This window comes from Polypterus senegalus, chromosome 1 (genome assembly GCF_016835505.1).
Source record: "Polypterus senegalus isolate Bchr_013 chromosome 1, ASM1683550v1, whole genome shotgun sequence".
NCBI classification, from domain to species: Eukaryota; Metazoa; Chordata; class Cladistia; order Polypteriformes; family Polypteridae; genus Polypterus; species Polypterus senegalus.
Window position 1 is genome coordinate 198188585 of NC_053154.1, and position 16430 is coordinate 198205014.

General features: G+C 37.1%; 1 protein-coding gene across 4 annotated transcripts in view; it reads right to left on the bottom strand.

Moving 5' to 3' along the window:
• The window catches only part of farp2 (FERM, RhoGEF and pleckstrin domain protein 2), a 219354-nt gene extending 203255 nt beyond the window's left edge, over window positions 1-16099 (bottom strand). For all 4 annotated transcript variants that reach the window (XM_039766563.1, XM_039766557.1, XM_039766571.1 and 1 more), the window contains exons 1-2: window positions 16019-16099; window positions 14309-14517 (exon numbers count right to left, since the gene is read on the bottom strand). In XM_039766563.1, the coding sequence (XP_039622497.1) occupies window positions 14309-14509 (201 nt within the window). In that variant the 5' untranslated portion in view covers window positions 14510-14517; window positions 16019-16099. The remainder of the gene's footprint in view (window positions 1-14308; window positions 14518-16018) is intronic.
• Window positions 16100-16430: the final 331 nt, after the last annotated feature.

A 16430-nucleotide genomic window follows, 5' to 3' on the forward strand; every position in this document is an offset into this window, starting at 1 on the left:
TAGTTACACTCCTCACAAGTCAGTCTGCCAAGTGCCATCAGTCTGGAAGGTTGTGCATGTGTTCAGTGAATTTTGTAAAAAGTAGTTTTGTGCAAGGGTCGTTTTTTTACGATGGCCGATTATCGTGAGCAATGCGCGGCAGTGAAATTTTGTTTTCTTCTTGAAAAAAAGTGTTGCAGAAAGTATAGTTATTGAAACGGTATGACAACCCTGAACCACCCACCCTACTCAGCGGATTTAGCTCCATGTGATTTCTTTTTGTTCCCTCGGATGAAAAAATGACTTAAATGGAAGGTGTTCTGCTGACGTCGAAGAGGTAAAACAAGAAACGACCAGAGCATTAATGGGCATTACTTCAGACGAATTTAAAAAATGTTTCGAACAATGGAACAAATGGTTAGATAAGTGTATTTCCGCCAATGGAGAGTACTTGGAGACTAATTGTAGTTTGTAGAGAAAATTAAATTAAACATGTTTTAATTATATTTCTGGGTCCCCCCCTTGTGTGTGTGTATATATATATATATACAGTATATATATATATATATATATATATATAGTTTATTGTGAAATTAACCTAACAGAGCACTGCAAGCTTAATCACCAAAGACTGACTGACAACAAGTCTTAAAAAGAATAATGAGAAGAGGCATTTCACAAAACCACTGCTTAAAAGTTAAGTACAGTGGTATGCTAAGAAGAATAACCAAAAATTTTTTTTTTTTTTTTTTACGGAGCATGATTAGAGATTCAAAATAACTATGAATAAATTGTCAACTTGATGTTTTCTTGGAAGAAATAAGTGGATAGGACTGGCAAGCTTTGTTGGGCTGAATGGCCTGGTCTAGTCTAGAGTGTTTGAATGTTCTAATGTGCTTATATATCCGATCCACTCATTTTCTAATCTGAAATCACAGATGATTACTAGTATAAACTGAGTTCAGGAATACAAATACATGATTAGCCCATGATATGGAAGTGCATAGATCAGGTAAGATCAGTTGTGATGTGCAACCATTTTAACTTTTAGCATCTCACAGTTGAATCGGGAAATTAAAATGACTCTGAAATGAATTGCTGGCTAATAAAACTTCACATCTATTTTCAGACCCACTAATCCAGATCATTGTTGCAGGGAGTATATGCCCATCACTGCAGCACTGAACACCATGTATGAACCATTTTATACTGCATGCCACTTCATCACAGTCACACACACCTACATGTAATCATATGGAGACAATTAAGAGTCATCAATAAAACTAATCTCCACAAAGGAATACAAGCTACAGGCATAGCGGACATTGATAAACCAGTGATTTATGCAAAACTAACTTCACAGTGAAACTTCATGAACCAGCAACATTTGCCAAACTCACACAGAAAGAAATGTGTTAATTCCTGTCTGGGAGCATTTTCATGCACTAATCTGTGCGCAATGACCTATCATTTAGTGTGTAAAGTTTTCTAGCAAAGACAAAAAAGAAAAAGACATCTGTGTCATTTTCTGTCATAGACATTTTGTTTTTGCTATGAAATGTGTGTTTTGGTTGCTCTGGTAGTGCAATACTTGCTTTGCCAATTATGACGACAATCTTAACAGTTGCATCGGAAACAGAAACAATATGCAGAACATTCCTCTATGGCACCCAAAGCATGCATATCCTTGGCTTCATTAGCAGGGTTCAAGAAACAAGACTGGGCAGTTTCAAAGAACAAGGGATCCCCTCCTACTAATATGATATCTAACCAAAGAGAACCATTAATGTACAACTTGTGTGTATGGGCCAAAAGACATACTAACTGAAAAAAAACTGAACAAACAAACATACTAACTGGGTGTACTTTAATAAGTTTTTGCTTAAGCTAAATGCATGCCAATTAGAACATGTGAAGGACACTGAAAATACATATGGCATATATCTGAATGGCACAGGAGCAGCTTAGATGCAGTTTTAAACTACAAGTGGATTAATGCAGTCCAACTCTGTGACAAATTCAGAAGGTGCCCTCAAGCTTAAGCTTGTCAATTGTTATATTACTTAATGCAAGACTAGCTGAAAACAAAGCAACAATTACAGTTTTTTTATTCTGAAATAATTCTTCAGTTGATAAATTTTGTTTCACAAAGGCAATCTTAATGTGGGAGAAAAATATAAAAAGATTGGAGAAACCTGAAAAATTAAAGCATCACTAGTCTGTAACAGCTGAAATTTTAAATTTGACTTGATCATTAAGTTATACATTTCTGTAAGCAGAAAGCAGCTAATACTTCACGTAGTTCACAGACTATATCAAAAGAACCGATGTCATAAACCTGATAAAGCAACTTGTTAAGAAATTGGATATTATAAAAACATCTTTAAGAAGTTTTTGTAAATTAGATATTGTAAACAATAATATCCTGAATAATCGGACTGTCACACTGATATACTGTAATAATGATTTGAATTTTTTGTATTAATTTGAAGGAATGTTCTACACATTCTTTTTTGATATGTTGTCTCAGAAAAGCTTTAAATCTAATTTTTTCATAAAAAACAGAAAACACTGACACAATGAACTTCAATGGAGACCCATCTTTAAAAAAACAGCAAAAAAAATCAAAATGTCCATTCTAAAATAAATAAATGTATCCAGATGTATATTTACAAAATCGCAAACAAGTATTGTTAAATACACCACTTCCATATAATGTACAAATGTACGTTCAAATTCGATTGAACTTCTGAATCTTCGAGGAGCCTCTCTCCTCAGTCAAGTCCATCCTAATTGATTCACTCACATCCTAGTCCACATATTTGCAGTCTTTCCCCCATGTGTCGCTTCTTTTAAGGAGAACATCATCCAAGTACCACCATTAAATTTCCATTCTGTGAGTTAATCATGTTATATTTATAGCTCAAATTAAATCCTTGGACACGTACCAGATGGGAGATAATTCATTAATTTATTAGCAGGTACTATAATCAACAGCAAATACAAAGAAATTAAAAAAGGGAGAAAAAAAAAAAAACACACACCACATACACCACTGATAACCCTTTTCTTGTGCAAATGTTGCTGCCTTAAAAAGCATTAAACAACTTTCTAGTATAGCTTTTTCAGTAAATTGTACACATGAAGCAAAACAAAAATGTGTTTTCATTCGGAAAGGCCTGTCCTTAGGCTGACTGAAGAGGCAGTGTGATTAGCAGTCCTTAACATTTTTACAAAGCCACATTATTCAGGAAACTCCAGTTACTCTTAATGACTTCCTTATTGTTTCCTTAATGGTTTTGCGCCAAACATCTAAAGATGAAATAATATGCTTTAATTTAAATAAATAAATAAAAAAAATGAAAAAAAAAAAAACACTTAGCAAGAAGTAGAAATTAACATTGAAGTTTCAAAACTTTTTAATTTTTTATTTAATTGAACGGCTGGTAATGAACACATCTTTATATATAATACGCTACCGTCTGTCTGTCCAGGATTTTAAATCACCTGTAGCTCGCAAACCGTTTGAACTGTTGACCTGAAATTTGGTACACATATACTATGTGATGTCTACTATTCACTTTCGGGGTGATCATTGACCTCCAAGGTTATTCCTTTATTTCTTTTATTGCAGAATCAACTCTCAGCGCCAGCCATCAGGGCAGCCACACAGCGCATGCATACAGGTGCCGTTCTAATCCCTGTCACCTGCGCCGTCACTTCCCCTTCCTATCTTATTTCATTCTCGAGGCAGATTGAAGACTTAAGTGCCAGCTTAAGTGAAAAATTTAAAGAAAATTTACTAAGTACTTGCAACACAAACACTGACTTAATCAGTTTTAATGTGAAAAGAAAGAAGAGAAGCAGGTCGCTAGGGTGGAGCAAAGAAGAGTTGCTCAGGAAGTAGCAAGCGCATCAACCTCTGAGCAAACGAATGCTAAACATACAGAGAAAGAGGGTGAAAACTAGGAATGCTCAAGTCAAGTGTATTCACTACACGTTACCGTGCTGTGCACAGTTACTGGTCTCGAATAAAAGGTGTTATCATCATTTTCGTAAAAAACAATGTTTTGCTCTGGATCAAGCATTTTTCTTATTCCTTTTGCCTATTCCCAACATAGGAGATTTCTGGAAAATGCTAACAGTAATGATTCCTTTCCAATGACTAGGGCAGGGAGAAGAAGAAGAAAATAATAATAAAAAAAATGCCTGAATTTTTTTTATATTCAGGAGGAGGCTGGGAGCATGTACTGACAGCACATTGCAGCTCCCACCACATGACGGACCACATGGATTGGGACCCAAGTGCAGAGAGTGACACCTCAGCACTACACTAGAATAGTGCAATGTTTTTTTTTTTTTTTTTTTAAGGTCGCAGGAATGCCAATCCTGCCACCAACCCCCACATTTTCCCTGCAAGTTGGATGCAGGTTAACATCATACCCAGGATGAAGCAATTGCAGGTTAAGGACCCAGGACAGTAGAATTACTTCTGGCATTTACGGGATTCAAACTGGCAGACCCCAAGCCTCAGAGCCACCACTCCACCCTAATATTTATTTATAATAGACTTTCAGGCAATTTAATTCAGACAACTAAAGAGAAATAACCTTACTTCAAAATAGAGGTCGAAGAAAATAGTAATAGCATTTTTTTGTTGCAAAATATCAGGTATACTGGTTCAAAAGAGGTATTTTTAAACAATGCACAGGTGTAGGAATATCTGCAATAGTGTATAACCTACAGACAATGTAAAAATCAATGCATTTTATTGCTATATACTGTACATAACCAAATCTATGACACACATCAAACATTAACTACCCTTTTCTGAATTTTCTGTTCATTTTTTTACATTTTTCATTTTTGTTTTGTGATTTATACTTTTCTATTACCTATTTTAAGGGTCTGCGTGCGTTTTATTTATTGTGGCACTACAGTATTTCCTCTTAGTTAATATAATCCATATTCTTGAGAGTAATACATTTTATATACATTTCCCTTCATGACTTTAAAATAATAATAGATGAATATACAACTTCAAATACAATCTCAGAGTTTGTTTTCTATGATAGCTCAATGTCACTAAATCTTCATGAGTGCTTATTCTGATTATATTGTACTTCTACTGATACTAAATAGTTACTTCATTTGTTTGTTGACTGTAACCGGTTGGGTCTGAAATTTACAGTTACTTTTTCTTGGTATTACTCCTTCTTATATGTTCTGTACTTGCAGAAATGCCGCTACAATTCACTAGAATTCCAACACAACAACAATGAAAAAAAGCAGACCAAAAGGAGACAAAGTGATTTTAGTGTGCTTAGCTAGTTCTACTTGGCAGGAATTCAAGGCTTAGCAAGCTTGAGAACCATCATGCTTCATTCAACATTAGTTAATTTGCAACGCAGGATTTAACAGAACATTAAGTACAGAGAAGCCTATGCGAACAGAAATGGAGCAAACAACTTCAGTGTAGCAGGTCTATGATGGCATAGTTTCCTCCAAAATATTAAATGCAGTCTCCTAATCTTTTCACTTTTAGTTTAATGACTAACTTCTTAAATGTATAAAACTAATGGATGAGCAGAAACCAATGTAAACAGAAACTTAATACACAATGCTTTCAATTTAAAAGTAGATTGTAAATGACTATTTGATACCATATAATACATCTTATACTTTGCATGCATACTTTGTTGAACATTAGTTTGTCAAATCAAAAAATAAATCAAATTCACAAGCCTACACTATTTACAGAGGCAGTTTAGATTACTCCAAATAAGCGCATTCACATTAGATATTGAGCATATTCTAATGCCAAAGTAAAAATATAAATGTACAATTAATACATATCACAACATGAACCCAGCTGAATCCATGCTGTCACCTTATGTTTGGCACCAAAAATATCCGGTTTCTGGGAGCTTTTTCTGTTTACACTCACCGTCCTGATATTACTATTTAAAAAAAAAAAACCCAATGACTAGTAAAAACTGTCAAAAATCAATTATTTGTGCCATATCTACTCTAGATCTATAATATTAATAAATAAAATCCAAACCACTCTGAGCACAACATGACTCAACCTATGTACCTATGTAACTCTAATTTGTTTTTCTTACTATGAGCATATGTGAACATAGATATATTCAGATTCCAAACGTATTTATTCATTCTGAAATGTAGTGGTAGGAGGAAGTGTGTACTTGTCACCTGTGAAGCACTGAGCACCATGAAGCTATGATGCACAAATAACAATTGGGGGGTTTGGAGGTGGGATGACTTATGATTGTGTAGCACTGTGTTAAGTTATACACCACCCTTTCTTTTGCATAGCATTTATTGCAGAAGTATACAAAACTGTTCCAATGACAGATCATAGAGGGCCTTTGTTTTTATACCATGAAAATATAATGAACACTTCTCACAGCCCAACCTCTACCCCTCACAACCTGTGAAATAATCAACTGAGATGACTGATAAGCAAAGACATGAATAAAAACGGGGAGATGAGAAAAATACACAGACAAGCTTATGAGGGGAAAAGATGGCAGTACATGAAAAGTCAAAATGAAAACAACAGATGCATCATAAGAATTTGGTGATTTTTGAGGTGAAATATTTGGATCACTGAGAACTGGAAGACCATCAGAAAATATCAATAGGTTGAAACAAGATTAAAGCATTAAAAAAGCATGTAAATTTCAACCTGGAAATATATCCTATCACTCACATAAACAAACATTTTCGGAAATATTTGATTTTTTTTTTTCTTTGGTTTTATTCTGGTTACTGAATTGTTAAAAGAAAACTGGGATACGTTGATGTATTTGCAAACTCATTTGGAAAAATATATTGTTACTAGCCAACCCGCATACGCCGCATAATTATTTATTGATGGGTGAACACTTCCTGAAAGACACAGTTGTCCAAATGGGGTGGGTTTGAAGATATGACTGTGAGTGAATGAAAAGATGGAACTCTGGAGAGAGCAACATACAACTGTACGTGACTGAAAACTGGTTTTGGCAGATACAGGCATATCTTTTTGAAAGTTTGGCCCTGTGCCTTATTAAATTGTCATTGCAAAGGCCAATCTAACAGGAAATTGTCTGTGTGTAAAAGTAAAAGGCAAATTTGAATCTGAGTGGGAAGGTGACGCCACATCATTGTGGCGATCACGTGGGTGTGTACTTTGTGTGCACATACAGACATTGTCAATAGATGGCACCAGAAGGTCATCACGTATGTATCCAAGAGGCAAGAGATCTTCGTAATGCCCATGATCCAAAGGACCGCTAAAGAGCAGGGATATGGAGTGCCATTCGGCCAGATTGTAAACTCGAGGAGAGGACGTTCTTGGAAGTGAATGGTGATAGTAGCTGGAAGCATTTGGGACATCGCCACAATTTCTGCCTCGCTACCATAAACTCCGGAAGTATTCATGTAGTCAGCGTATTGTTGAGAAGACTGTATGACTATGCTTCCGTGACTAAGAACAACGGACAGCACGTCGCCGAAGTTTTCACAATGTTGGCAAACAAAGGTTGCAGCCATGTTGCGAAGTTCGAGAGCAACAGTTTCATCGATGACATTTTTCCATAAAAAAAAACCAACTGACAGAAACAGTTACCCGATGCAGAAATTTGTATAACATTGAAAGAAGTGTTGTTTCCATGAAATACATTTGAAGCGGTGGTCATGGTAGGCAAATGAACAGTCAATGTGACTCACAGCTGCACGTGGATTGTAGCACAGACCAAAGCGAGTGAGGATGTGTTTGGTGAGGTGTTGGGTGCGGCACATGAGCAAGTAGTGCACATGTCTCGAAAGCGAGGGTGGACGTGGGAGGAGGGTTAGAGTTGGCGGGCGGGGCTCTGTCATGCGTTCCCCATGACGTGGGAGGAGGGTTAGGGTTGGTGGGCGGGGCTCTATTGCTCGTATGCCATGGTCAGACGACTTGGTCGATTATATATAGAAAAGCAGCTGGAACTGAAAAGAACAATGAAAAGTCAACGCTCAGAGGTGCATGTGGACTGTAACAGAGACGAAAGCAACTGAGGCGGGGTTTGGTGAGGTGTTGTGTGCGGGCACATGAGCAGGCAGTGTGCATGCCTCGAGAGCGAGGGTGGACACGGGAGGAGGGTTAGAGTTGGTGGGCAGGACTCTGTCGTGCGTGTCCCATGGTCTTAGAGTTGGCAGATAGAGGCATATCTTTTTGAAAGTTTGGCCCTGTGCCTTATTAATTGTCATCGCAAAGGCTAATCTAACAGGAAATTGTCTGCGTGTAAAAGTAAAAGGCAAATCTGAATCTGATGGGGTCAGGGAAATCCAGGGAATAAGGACTGTTTGTGAGGTAGCAGCTGCGATAGTTTTACACTCCAGTACATTGCGGTGAATGCTGGTAAGAGTCAGGCGGGAGGGCAGGCGGGCAAGCCAACAAAAACACTATACTCTTAATATGGTATAGAATCAGGTTTTTGTAGACAAAGGTTTTCCCTGTTCCTGCAGAACCATCTAACAAGAGGCACGTTTGTCGCAGATGGGAAGCGCTGTATGCAGCGTGCAAAATAGTTTGCGGGCAGTGCTCTGTCGTGCATATCCCATGACGCGGGAGGAGGGTTAGAGTTGGCGGATGGGGCTTTGTCATGCATATCCCTATCCCATGGTCTCTGTCTTGCGTGCCATGGTGGTTGACTTACTATATAGAAAAGCAGCCGGAACCGAAAAGAACAATGAAAAGTCAACATGGCTCAGAGGTGCATATGGACTGTAGCAGAGACGAAAGCGACCGAGGCTGTGTTTGGTGAGGTGTTGCATGCGGGCACATGAGCAGGCAGTGTGCATGCCTCGAGAGTGAGGGTGGACGCGGGAGGAGGGTTAGACTTGGCGGGAGGGGCTCTGTCGTGTGTATCCCATGGTCTTAGAGTTAGTGGGTGGGGCTCCGAGTTGGCGGGTGTGGCTCTGTTATGCATATCCCATGGTCTCTGTCTTGCATGCCATGGTCGGCTGCTTAGTGAATATATATATATATATATATATATATATTAATTTTTTGACTGCTTGGTTAAATGACTTATGGCATCTGATAAGGAATAATGTGACTGTACTAATGTTTCAAAAAAATCACATCCTTGCACTATACCCCAAAATCTTACTTTTCTCCATTTTTCTAACGATTACACTAATCATTTACACCGACAGCAAAATACTGTCTCTCAGGTATATTTCCCAGTTTAGAATGTTTTAACAACAGAAATTGTGAGGGAAGGATACGATTCAGAACTGTATTTTGTATGTTTGAATAATCATGAGTCCACTGCAGGTAGGAAAAGGCAGTGTGCCCAGCTCCATTTTCTCTTCAATTCCACTCTTTTACGAAGGCCAATGTTTTCAAGTGATGCATTTATTAAGAATTTGCAGTTTTTACCTATGTATTAAAAAATAAATAAAAACCACTACAGAAGTCATAAGCACTTTACTTTATAGAGATGTATTGTGAGCAGAGTAAAAATACTAAAGAAGATATAGTTAAAAAAAAGCATACAGTATCAGACTTTTAACCTATGATTGAATATACTTATTTTTAATATGAATATTCAAATCTACATTTTTTTTTGGTGATTTAACAGTTCTAGCCCGAATATAAGCTACATGATAAATTCAAAAACATATGCAAATAAGAAAATTAGATAACTAAAACATACACAGAGAAACTAGCTATGCAACATTTAGTTCTGAACCAACACACTACACAGCTGAATATAAACATTCTATAATTTTGCTTCTCTGTTGAGGATAAGGTGACCACATCATTAACAATATTTTAGTTTGCGTGTACCAGAGAGTGAAGTGATTTCATGTTTAAAGGTTCAATCATGATAAATCTTTCAATACTGGACTCAGTTTTTATGTTCATAATACAATACATTTTCAATATGTCTCTAATTCATTATAAGTTCCTTGTTAATTGTAACGGAACACCTAAATAGATGTGGAGGACCAGGATTTGAGCTGTTCATGCTCTAGATGGACATCTCCACTCTCCATTTTCGACTATATTGCTAGCTGGGTTTCATATACTTCCCTAACAATTAAGGAAAAAAAAAAAAAACACTGCAGCTGGAGATTTTAAAAATAAGGCAAGATGCAACTGCCCTAAATGATACAGAATATACAGCGTACCACAGCCCATGCCAGTAGGAATGGGTGCAAAGGAGGAGGCATCCATGGCACCAGTCCATTTAAGGACCAACTCATTATTGCACTAACACTCATAAGGGCCCATTTACATTGGCTACTTATCCTAACACAAATGTCCATGAAGATATATGAGAGAAAAAAAAAACAAAAAAAAAAAAACAGGAATACCCTGATAAAAATGCATGCAAACTCCACACAGAAAAGAAAAGAATCGAATCAAGCCAGAATTTGAATTCAGGACGATGGACCCATGAGGCAACATTGCTAGCACATACAGCAATTAAACTTAACTCTATGTACCTTTAACAACTTATTTTAATTAGAAATGAACAAAGGATAAAAACAGCATTTGGTTAATTATCATTCAACACAGTGTTTCCAGGTTGATAAAATGACCTGCAGGCAAGTTTTAATGTAAGCCAAAAGTAAACCTAATACACAACAGTTTGCCACCCTCAAAGAACAGTGATCACTGATTAGCATGCATCATCGCATCTGGTTTCTATTAACTAAGCATGGCTCTACTTCAAGATTAGGCGAATAAAAATACACTGCACATTCAGAAATGAAGTTACAAGCACTGCAGTTTTAATGTACTTTGTTTGAATAAGTAAATATTACAAAAATAACTAAAACATTAGTTGAGTCATATCCTCCCTTTAGCATGAGAAAAGCTCAATGTGGTCAATATTTTTTGAAAATTTCTAATTACAAGGCAAACATAAAAAAAAGAAAAAAAAGTATCTATACTAGGCAAATGTGAACTGTGTAATTCTCTTAATCTCCCAATTTCCTATTACACATAAGCATTATTTGCCAAAGTTTTATTTCTTTTGTTTTTTTATAATGTCTAGCTATTATTATATACCAGTAACGGCACACTGCACAATAACGTGCAGTGAATACACTTGACATATAGTTCCCATCCTCTTTCGCTGTACGTTTACCATTCGTTTGTTCAGAGGTTGATGCGCTTGCTGCTTCCTGAGCAGCTCTTATTTTCTCTGCCCTAGCAGCCCACTTCTTCTCTTCTTTCGTCTTCATCTTTTCGCGTTAAAACTAATTAAGTCAGTGTTTGGATTGCAATTACTTAGTACATTTTCCTTAATTTTGCACTTAAGCTGGCACTGAAGTCTTCAATCTGCCTGGAGAATGATTTAAGATCTGAAGAAGTGACGGCGAAGTTGAGATGAGAACAGCACCTATATGCATGCGCCACACGGCCGCCCTGCTGAGAGTCGATTCTAAAATAAAATAAAGAGAGGAACTTTGGAGGTCAACCATCACCCCGAAAGCGGATAGTAGACGTCACATAGGATATGTGTACAAAATTTCAGGTGAATAGATCAAACAATTTGCAAGCTACAGGTGATTTAAAATCCTGGACAGACAAACCAACAGCCACGGTAGCGTATTATAGAAGAAGATGGCACATTCTTGCTCAGGTTTATTTCAAAACGTTTTCTAGATCTTACTAACAGACCATCAACTCTCAGATCTTGAAACCTATCTTCATTTTTGCACAGGAACTACAAAATTGTATTTACCACCAAAATATTAGGCAACACAATACATAATTAGGATATTCATTTTTGAGATGTAATGTCTTTAAATTTTAATATAACCTACATAAAGGAAAAACCACAAATAAATCATGTTTTGTAAATTTGTAGATTAGTCTTTTGATATTTAAACAGTAGTATTATCAATGAATGCAACTGCACTCCAATGAACATAAACATGAATTGCCTATCCAGTTATAAAAGGGAACCTCAAACACACACACACACACACACACACACACAAATAAATTCTACTAGATGATAAAAACCACACCATCACAGTCTAATGCATATTATATTTTTCTACAACATTTCAGTTCTCATTGTCTATTGCATTTAATAGTGTTACAAGCTAAACAAGGTAGATTAATAAAACATATATTACACACTATGAAAGAAACATGGACCAGCACATTTTGTGTATAACTATTAATTGCAATCTTTAAAAGTATTATTTTTACATTCAGTTTTGAAAATTGAATAGAAACCTGAGGCGGTACAAAGTCTCCTCAATCACAGTCCTGGATGGCTGCAGGTTTTCCTTCCAGCCAGTTTCCTAATTAGAAGACAGTACTTGCCGATAATGAAACTTGGTATTTAACTATTTGGCTTGTTAGTGCTTTCATTCATCTAAAAGACATTTTAATTGCACTGTATGAGTTTCCTTCTCTGACAACACTACCCTTGTGTTTAGTGGACCAGAAGAGATTTAAACCTAATGGTCCACCCAAATTCCCCTCTCATTTAGTTCTGAACATTTTTTTTTTTTTTTAAAAACACAGGTACTTTATGGTGCATATACACAGCATTAAAAGGAAGCATGTTAGCTGGAGAGCTGCAGGTTTATTGGTTAAGAAAACAGGCAATAAATAAAAATTAAATAAAGCTGATAAAAACTAAAATAGGCAATTAAGGGTTCAGAATCATAACAGCCAAGATAACAAAAATTAAGCCCAAAAAACATATTGCTTTATAAGTTAACTATTCACAACAACAATGTTTTTGTCATTTATTACAATCTTGATAATTACTTTTGCAAAGTGTCAAGTGACTGTGCTAACTAGTCACCCATTTTCCAAACCTGCTTATCTGGTGGGAGGTCATGTTAGAGCCTATCCCAATAAGCATTGCGTGGAAGGCAAGAACAAGCCCTGGATAGGATGCCATCCCAACACATGATGAATACACATCGGAGTGAATTCAGCATCACCAAGCCACCTAACCAATACATATTTGGGCTGTGGGAGAAGGAGAACATGCAAACTCCATGCAAGAAGTACCCAGAACATGACCCCACGTGCTTACTACGAAATACTAAAAACACAATATCAATGCATAAAACATAAAAATACAACCCCCACAGGTCTCTTACAATCAACCCTAAAGCCACCACAATTTAAGAAGACACAATCAAATACTACACTTCACACTGTATGCAAAACAAGGTTTTTAAGATTGTCCACTTATTCAATTTCATGGAGCCAAAACACAAATACATATCTTATTCCATATCTTTTCTTCTCCTTGTATTTTCACTAAAATATAAACATTTTACTGTATCTCAAACTGCATTCCGAGGCAAGTCACAAACTGAAAAACAAAGATACTTTCCCTTAGCAAACAAAACCATTAGTTATGTTATTTTCTGGACATGGTTAATTAAAAATGGGGCTGTAGTAAGTTCAAGCACGTCATTTTCACATAGCATTTGAAATGCCTAAGTAAAAGAATAAAACTAAAACAAAACGCCCAAAAGAAAGAGAAAGACATTAATAACCCGTTGATCAGTCCTTTTTGCTAAACTGGCTGTAATGTGTCACTTAAGAATAAAAGATTACTCAATTAAGTAGAACAACTAATAAGGAAGAAACCAATTCAAAAAAGTGCCTTTAATAAACTCCAAAGCTTCAGCAACTGACTTTGTAGCCCTGTTTGCAGTGAAAAAGTAAAAAAAGTGCAGAGTAAAAACAACAGAAACATACTATAAAAACAGCAGTAAGTTGTTAAAACAGGACCTTTCATATACACACAACAGTTAGTGTTTCTCATTATTATACCTATGGCAACAAACTCTTTCAGGTGTATCTGATGGTCCTATACCTTTTAGCAACAAAAAGCCTGAAAGAATGCCACTTATTCATGTTGCATTCTACAACAAAATAGCAACAATCCCTTCAAAACACCCGATTAGTACATGAAACATTGGCCTAGTGTATTAGAAAAGATATGTGCATCTGTCTTATGTATTCCTGAGCTCCTCACAGTTACCCAAGACCATAGATTACTGTACGTTAGCAATACAAGTTGTCTATTTAGGGAGAACAGAAAATATTTCCACATTTTCAGGCTTATACCACCACAAAACTCTTGAGATTACCAGTACAACATAATATCTTGGATCCAAAATAAGCAGCTTGTTCAGAGTGACATGATGAAGCAGATGTGAAATAGAACTTCAAATTGAAACACTCCCCTGAGAGATACTATCCATAATCTAATTTTTAACAGGTGATATACTGTAATGTATTCAGTGCCACAGGCTAAAGCATACAGAAACTCACCTCTATGTCATACTCCTCCTGAGTGTCATCTAATGCCATTACTCGGACCTGCAGTCCCTTGCCATGAGAGTGGGATGAAGTGGTCATTGTGTTAGAAAGACTTTGTCCAGGCTCAAGAGTACTAACTCCAGTGGTAGGATGGACCCCTAAACGACTCCCAGGTGTCTGCAGAACACGGTAGGAGCCTTCAATCTCACCCATCACTTAACCTGTATAGGCAGAAATTCACCGATTTTGGAATATTTTACTAGGCAAAAACGTTTTGGAAAGCAAAATAAGATTGGTTTAACATCACACTCAATTTCATCAACATTTAACTGTAATTTTTTAAATTAAATTTTTGAACTACTGTACTTGAAAAATATTCCAGCCTCATTTACATAAACAGATTAGTAAGGTGTTTGCCTTATTGCATTCTTCAACCATTACCTCTCTTGCTTATCCCCATATACTACTTTGACCCAGAAAGGTCTCTTTTCTGAACGGTTCTTGATCTCTGTGACAACTGTATCCTATGAAAATGCTCAGACCTAACATCTAGAAAAACTCTTAATAAAACATCGCCTGCACGTCACCAAAAATAAACACTTCATCATCAGTCACCTTACAGACAGGCGGACAGTTGTGGGGCAAAACTTTAAGCGGGCTTGATAGGGAATTTAAGATTTTAACCAGCCAAAGCCTTATGTTGACCTCTGTACCATAGCTGAAAGGATTTAAATTCTCCAATGCTGACTCACTCTTTTTAATGGACTAACTCACCAGAGGGTGTAGGGACAGGACGTTTCACTCAAGGAAAAACAGCACATCACCAAAGAGATTCAAATCAAGTATCTTTTTGACTAAAATGACTTATTAATTTTGTTTACTACAACTAATACTACTGTGCCAAAGGGGATCGTTATGGGACATTCATTGACTTAACAGTTTTGACAAATTTGAACCTATAAAAAGATAACATAGTCTGGCTATACAATTCGAAATCTCAACAAATGGACATAAATGACAGCCGGTAACGGTCGAGGCCAGAACACCTGCTGGGGGGTTGCTCCGGAGTAACCGAGCTACAGTACAGCTGGCAACAGATCAAACTCCGGTTCAGTAGCTGAGAATCCAGCTCATACTGCGCTTGCTTGCTCGCGCTCTCTCTCTCTCTCTCAACCTCTAGTAAAAGAATGTATAACCGGCTCCGTGAACGTCTAGTATTCCAACCACCCCCACCCTTAATTTGCAAAACTATGAATAAAAGTAACTGACTCACTCGTTCTCTCCCTAACTCTCTCGTCTTTTCTTAGCTCTTTCTGTGCTGCAGCACTGCCAAACCCAATTAGTTCATTCTGTCTTCAACGCCTAGCCGCTTATCCCCGACATATAAAATTTTACCCAGATTTATAGAACCGTGTTATATAGACATAACTTTTATCTGGACCGGCCCCAACTCGAGCACAACCACCCGCACTTAAATTTTTCAACAGCAGCGCCTCGAAAAACACAGCAAAATGGAAACGTATGTAGTAAATAAATCGCTCCAGCTTTCGAGACCACTTAGAAAGTAATCTCCCAAGAACACTGATTTTCGTAAAGTTCTGGCCTGCGATTGTACTCTTTTTGAAACTTTTACACGTCTCTACCACAACACAAAGTTATTTGGTTATTTGTTCCGATTTCCATTCGATACCATTCCTTTGCAGAAAGAGATAGCAAACTTACCTGAATTTCTCCTGTTTTGACGGGGACTCCTCTGTCCGTGAAACACTCACTCAGACGGCCATCGCGGGCGGTCACAGCACCAACCTGGAGATCTGATTGGTCAGTGACACCCCCACCTCTGTCCTTATTGGATGCCGCGGTCGCGCTCGGAGCTCACTTCTTATTGGTTGCTGCTTCACCTGTCCGATGTTTTGATTTACAGGTCCTTTGTTTTATTTGACGATTGGTTGAAGCGGCGCGCTCCCTTTCGCCCCTATTGGCTACATGTTCAATCGAATTCCGAACTAGTTATCCTGTTTGCGCTTATACTACAACTTCTTTCAGTTACATCTAAAAGAAGGAAGAAAACAACGTCAAAAAAATATTTAGAGGAAGGCCCAGTCAAACTTGATTTGCCAATGGAACACAAAAG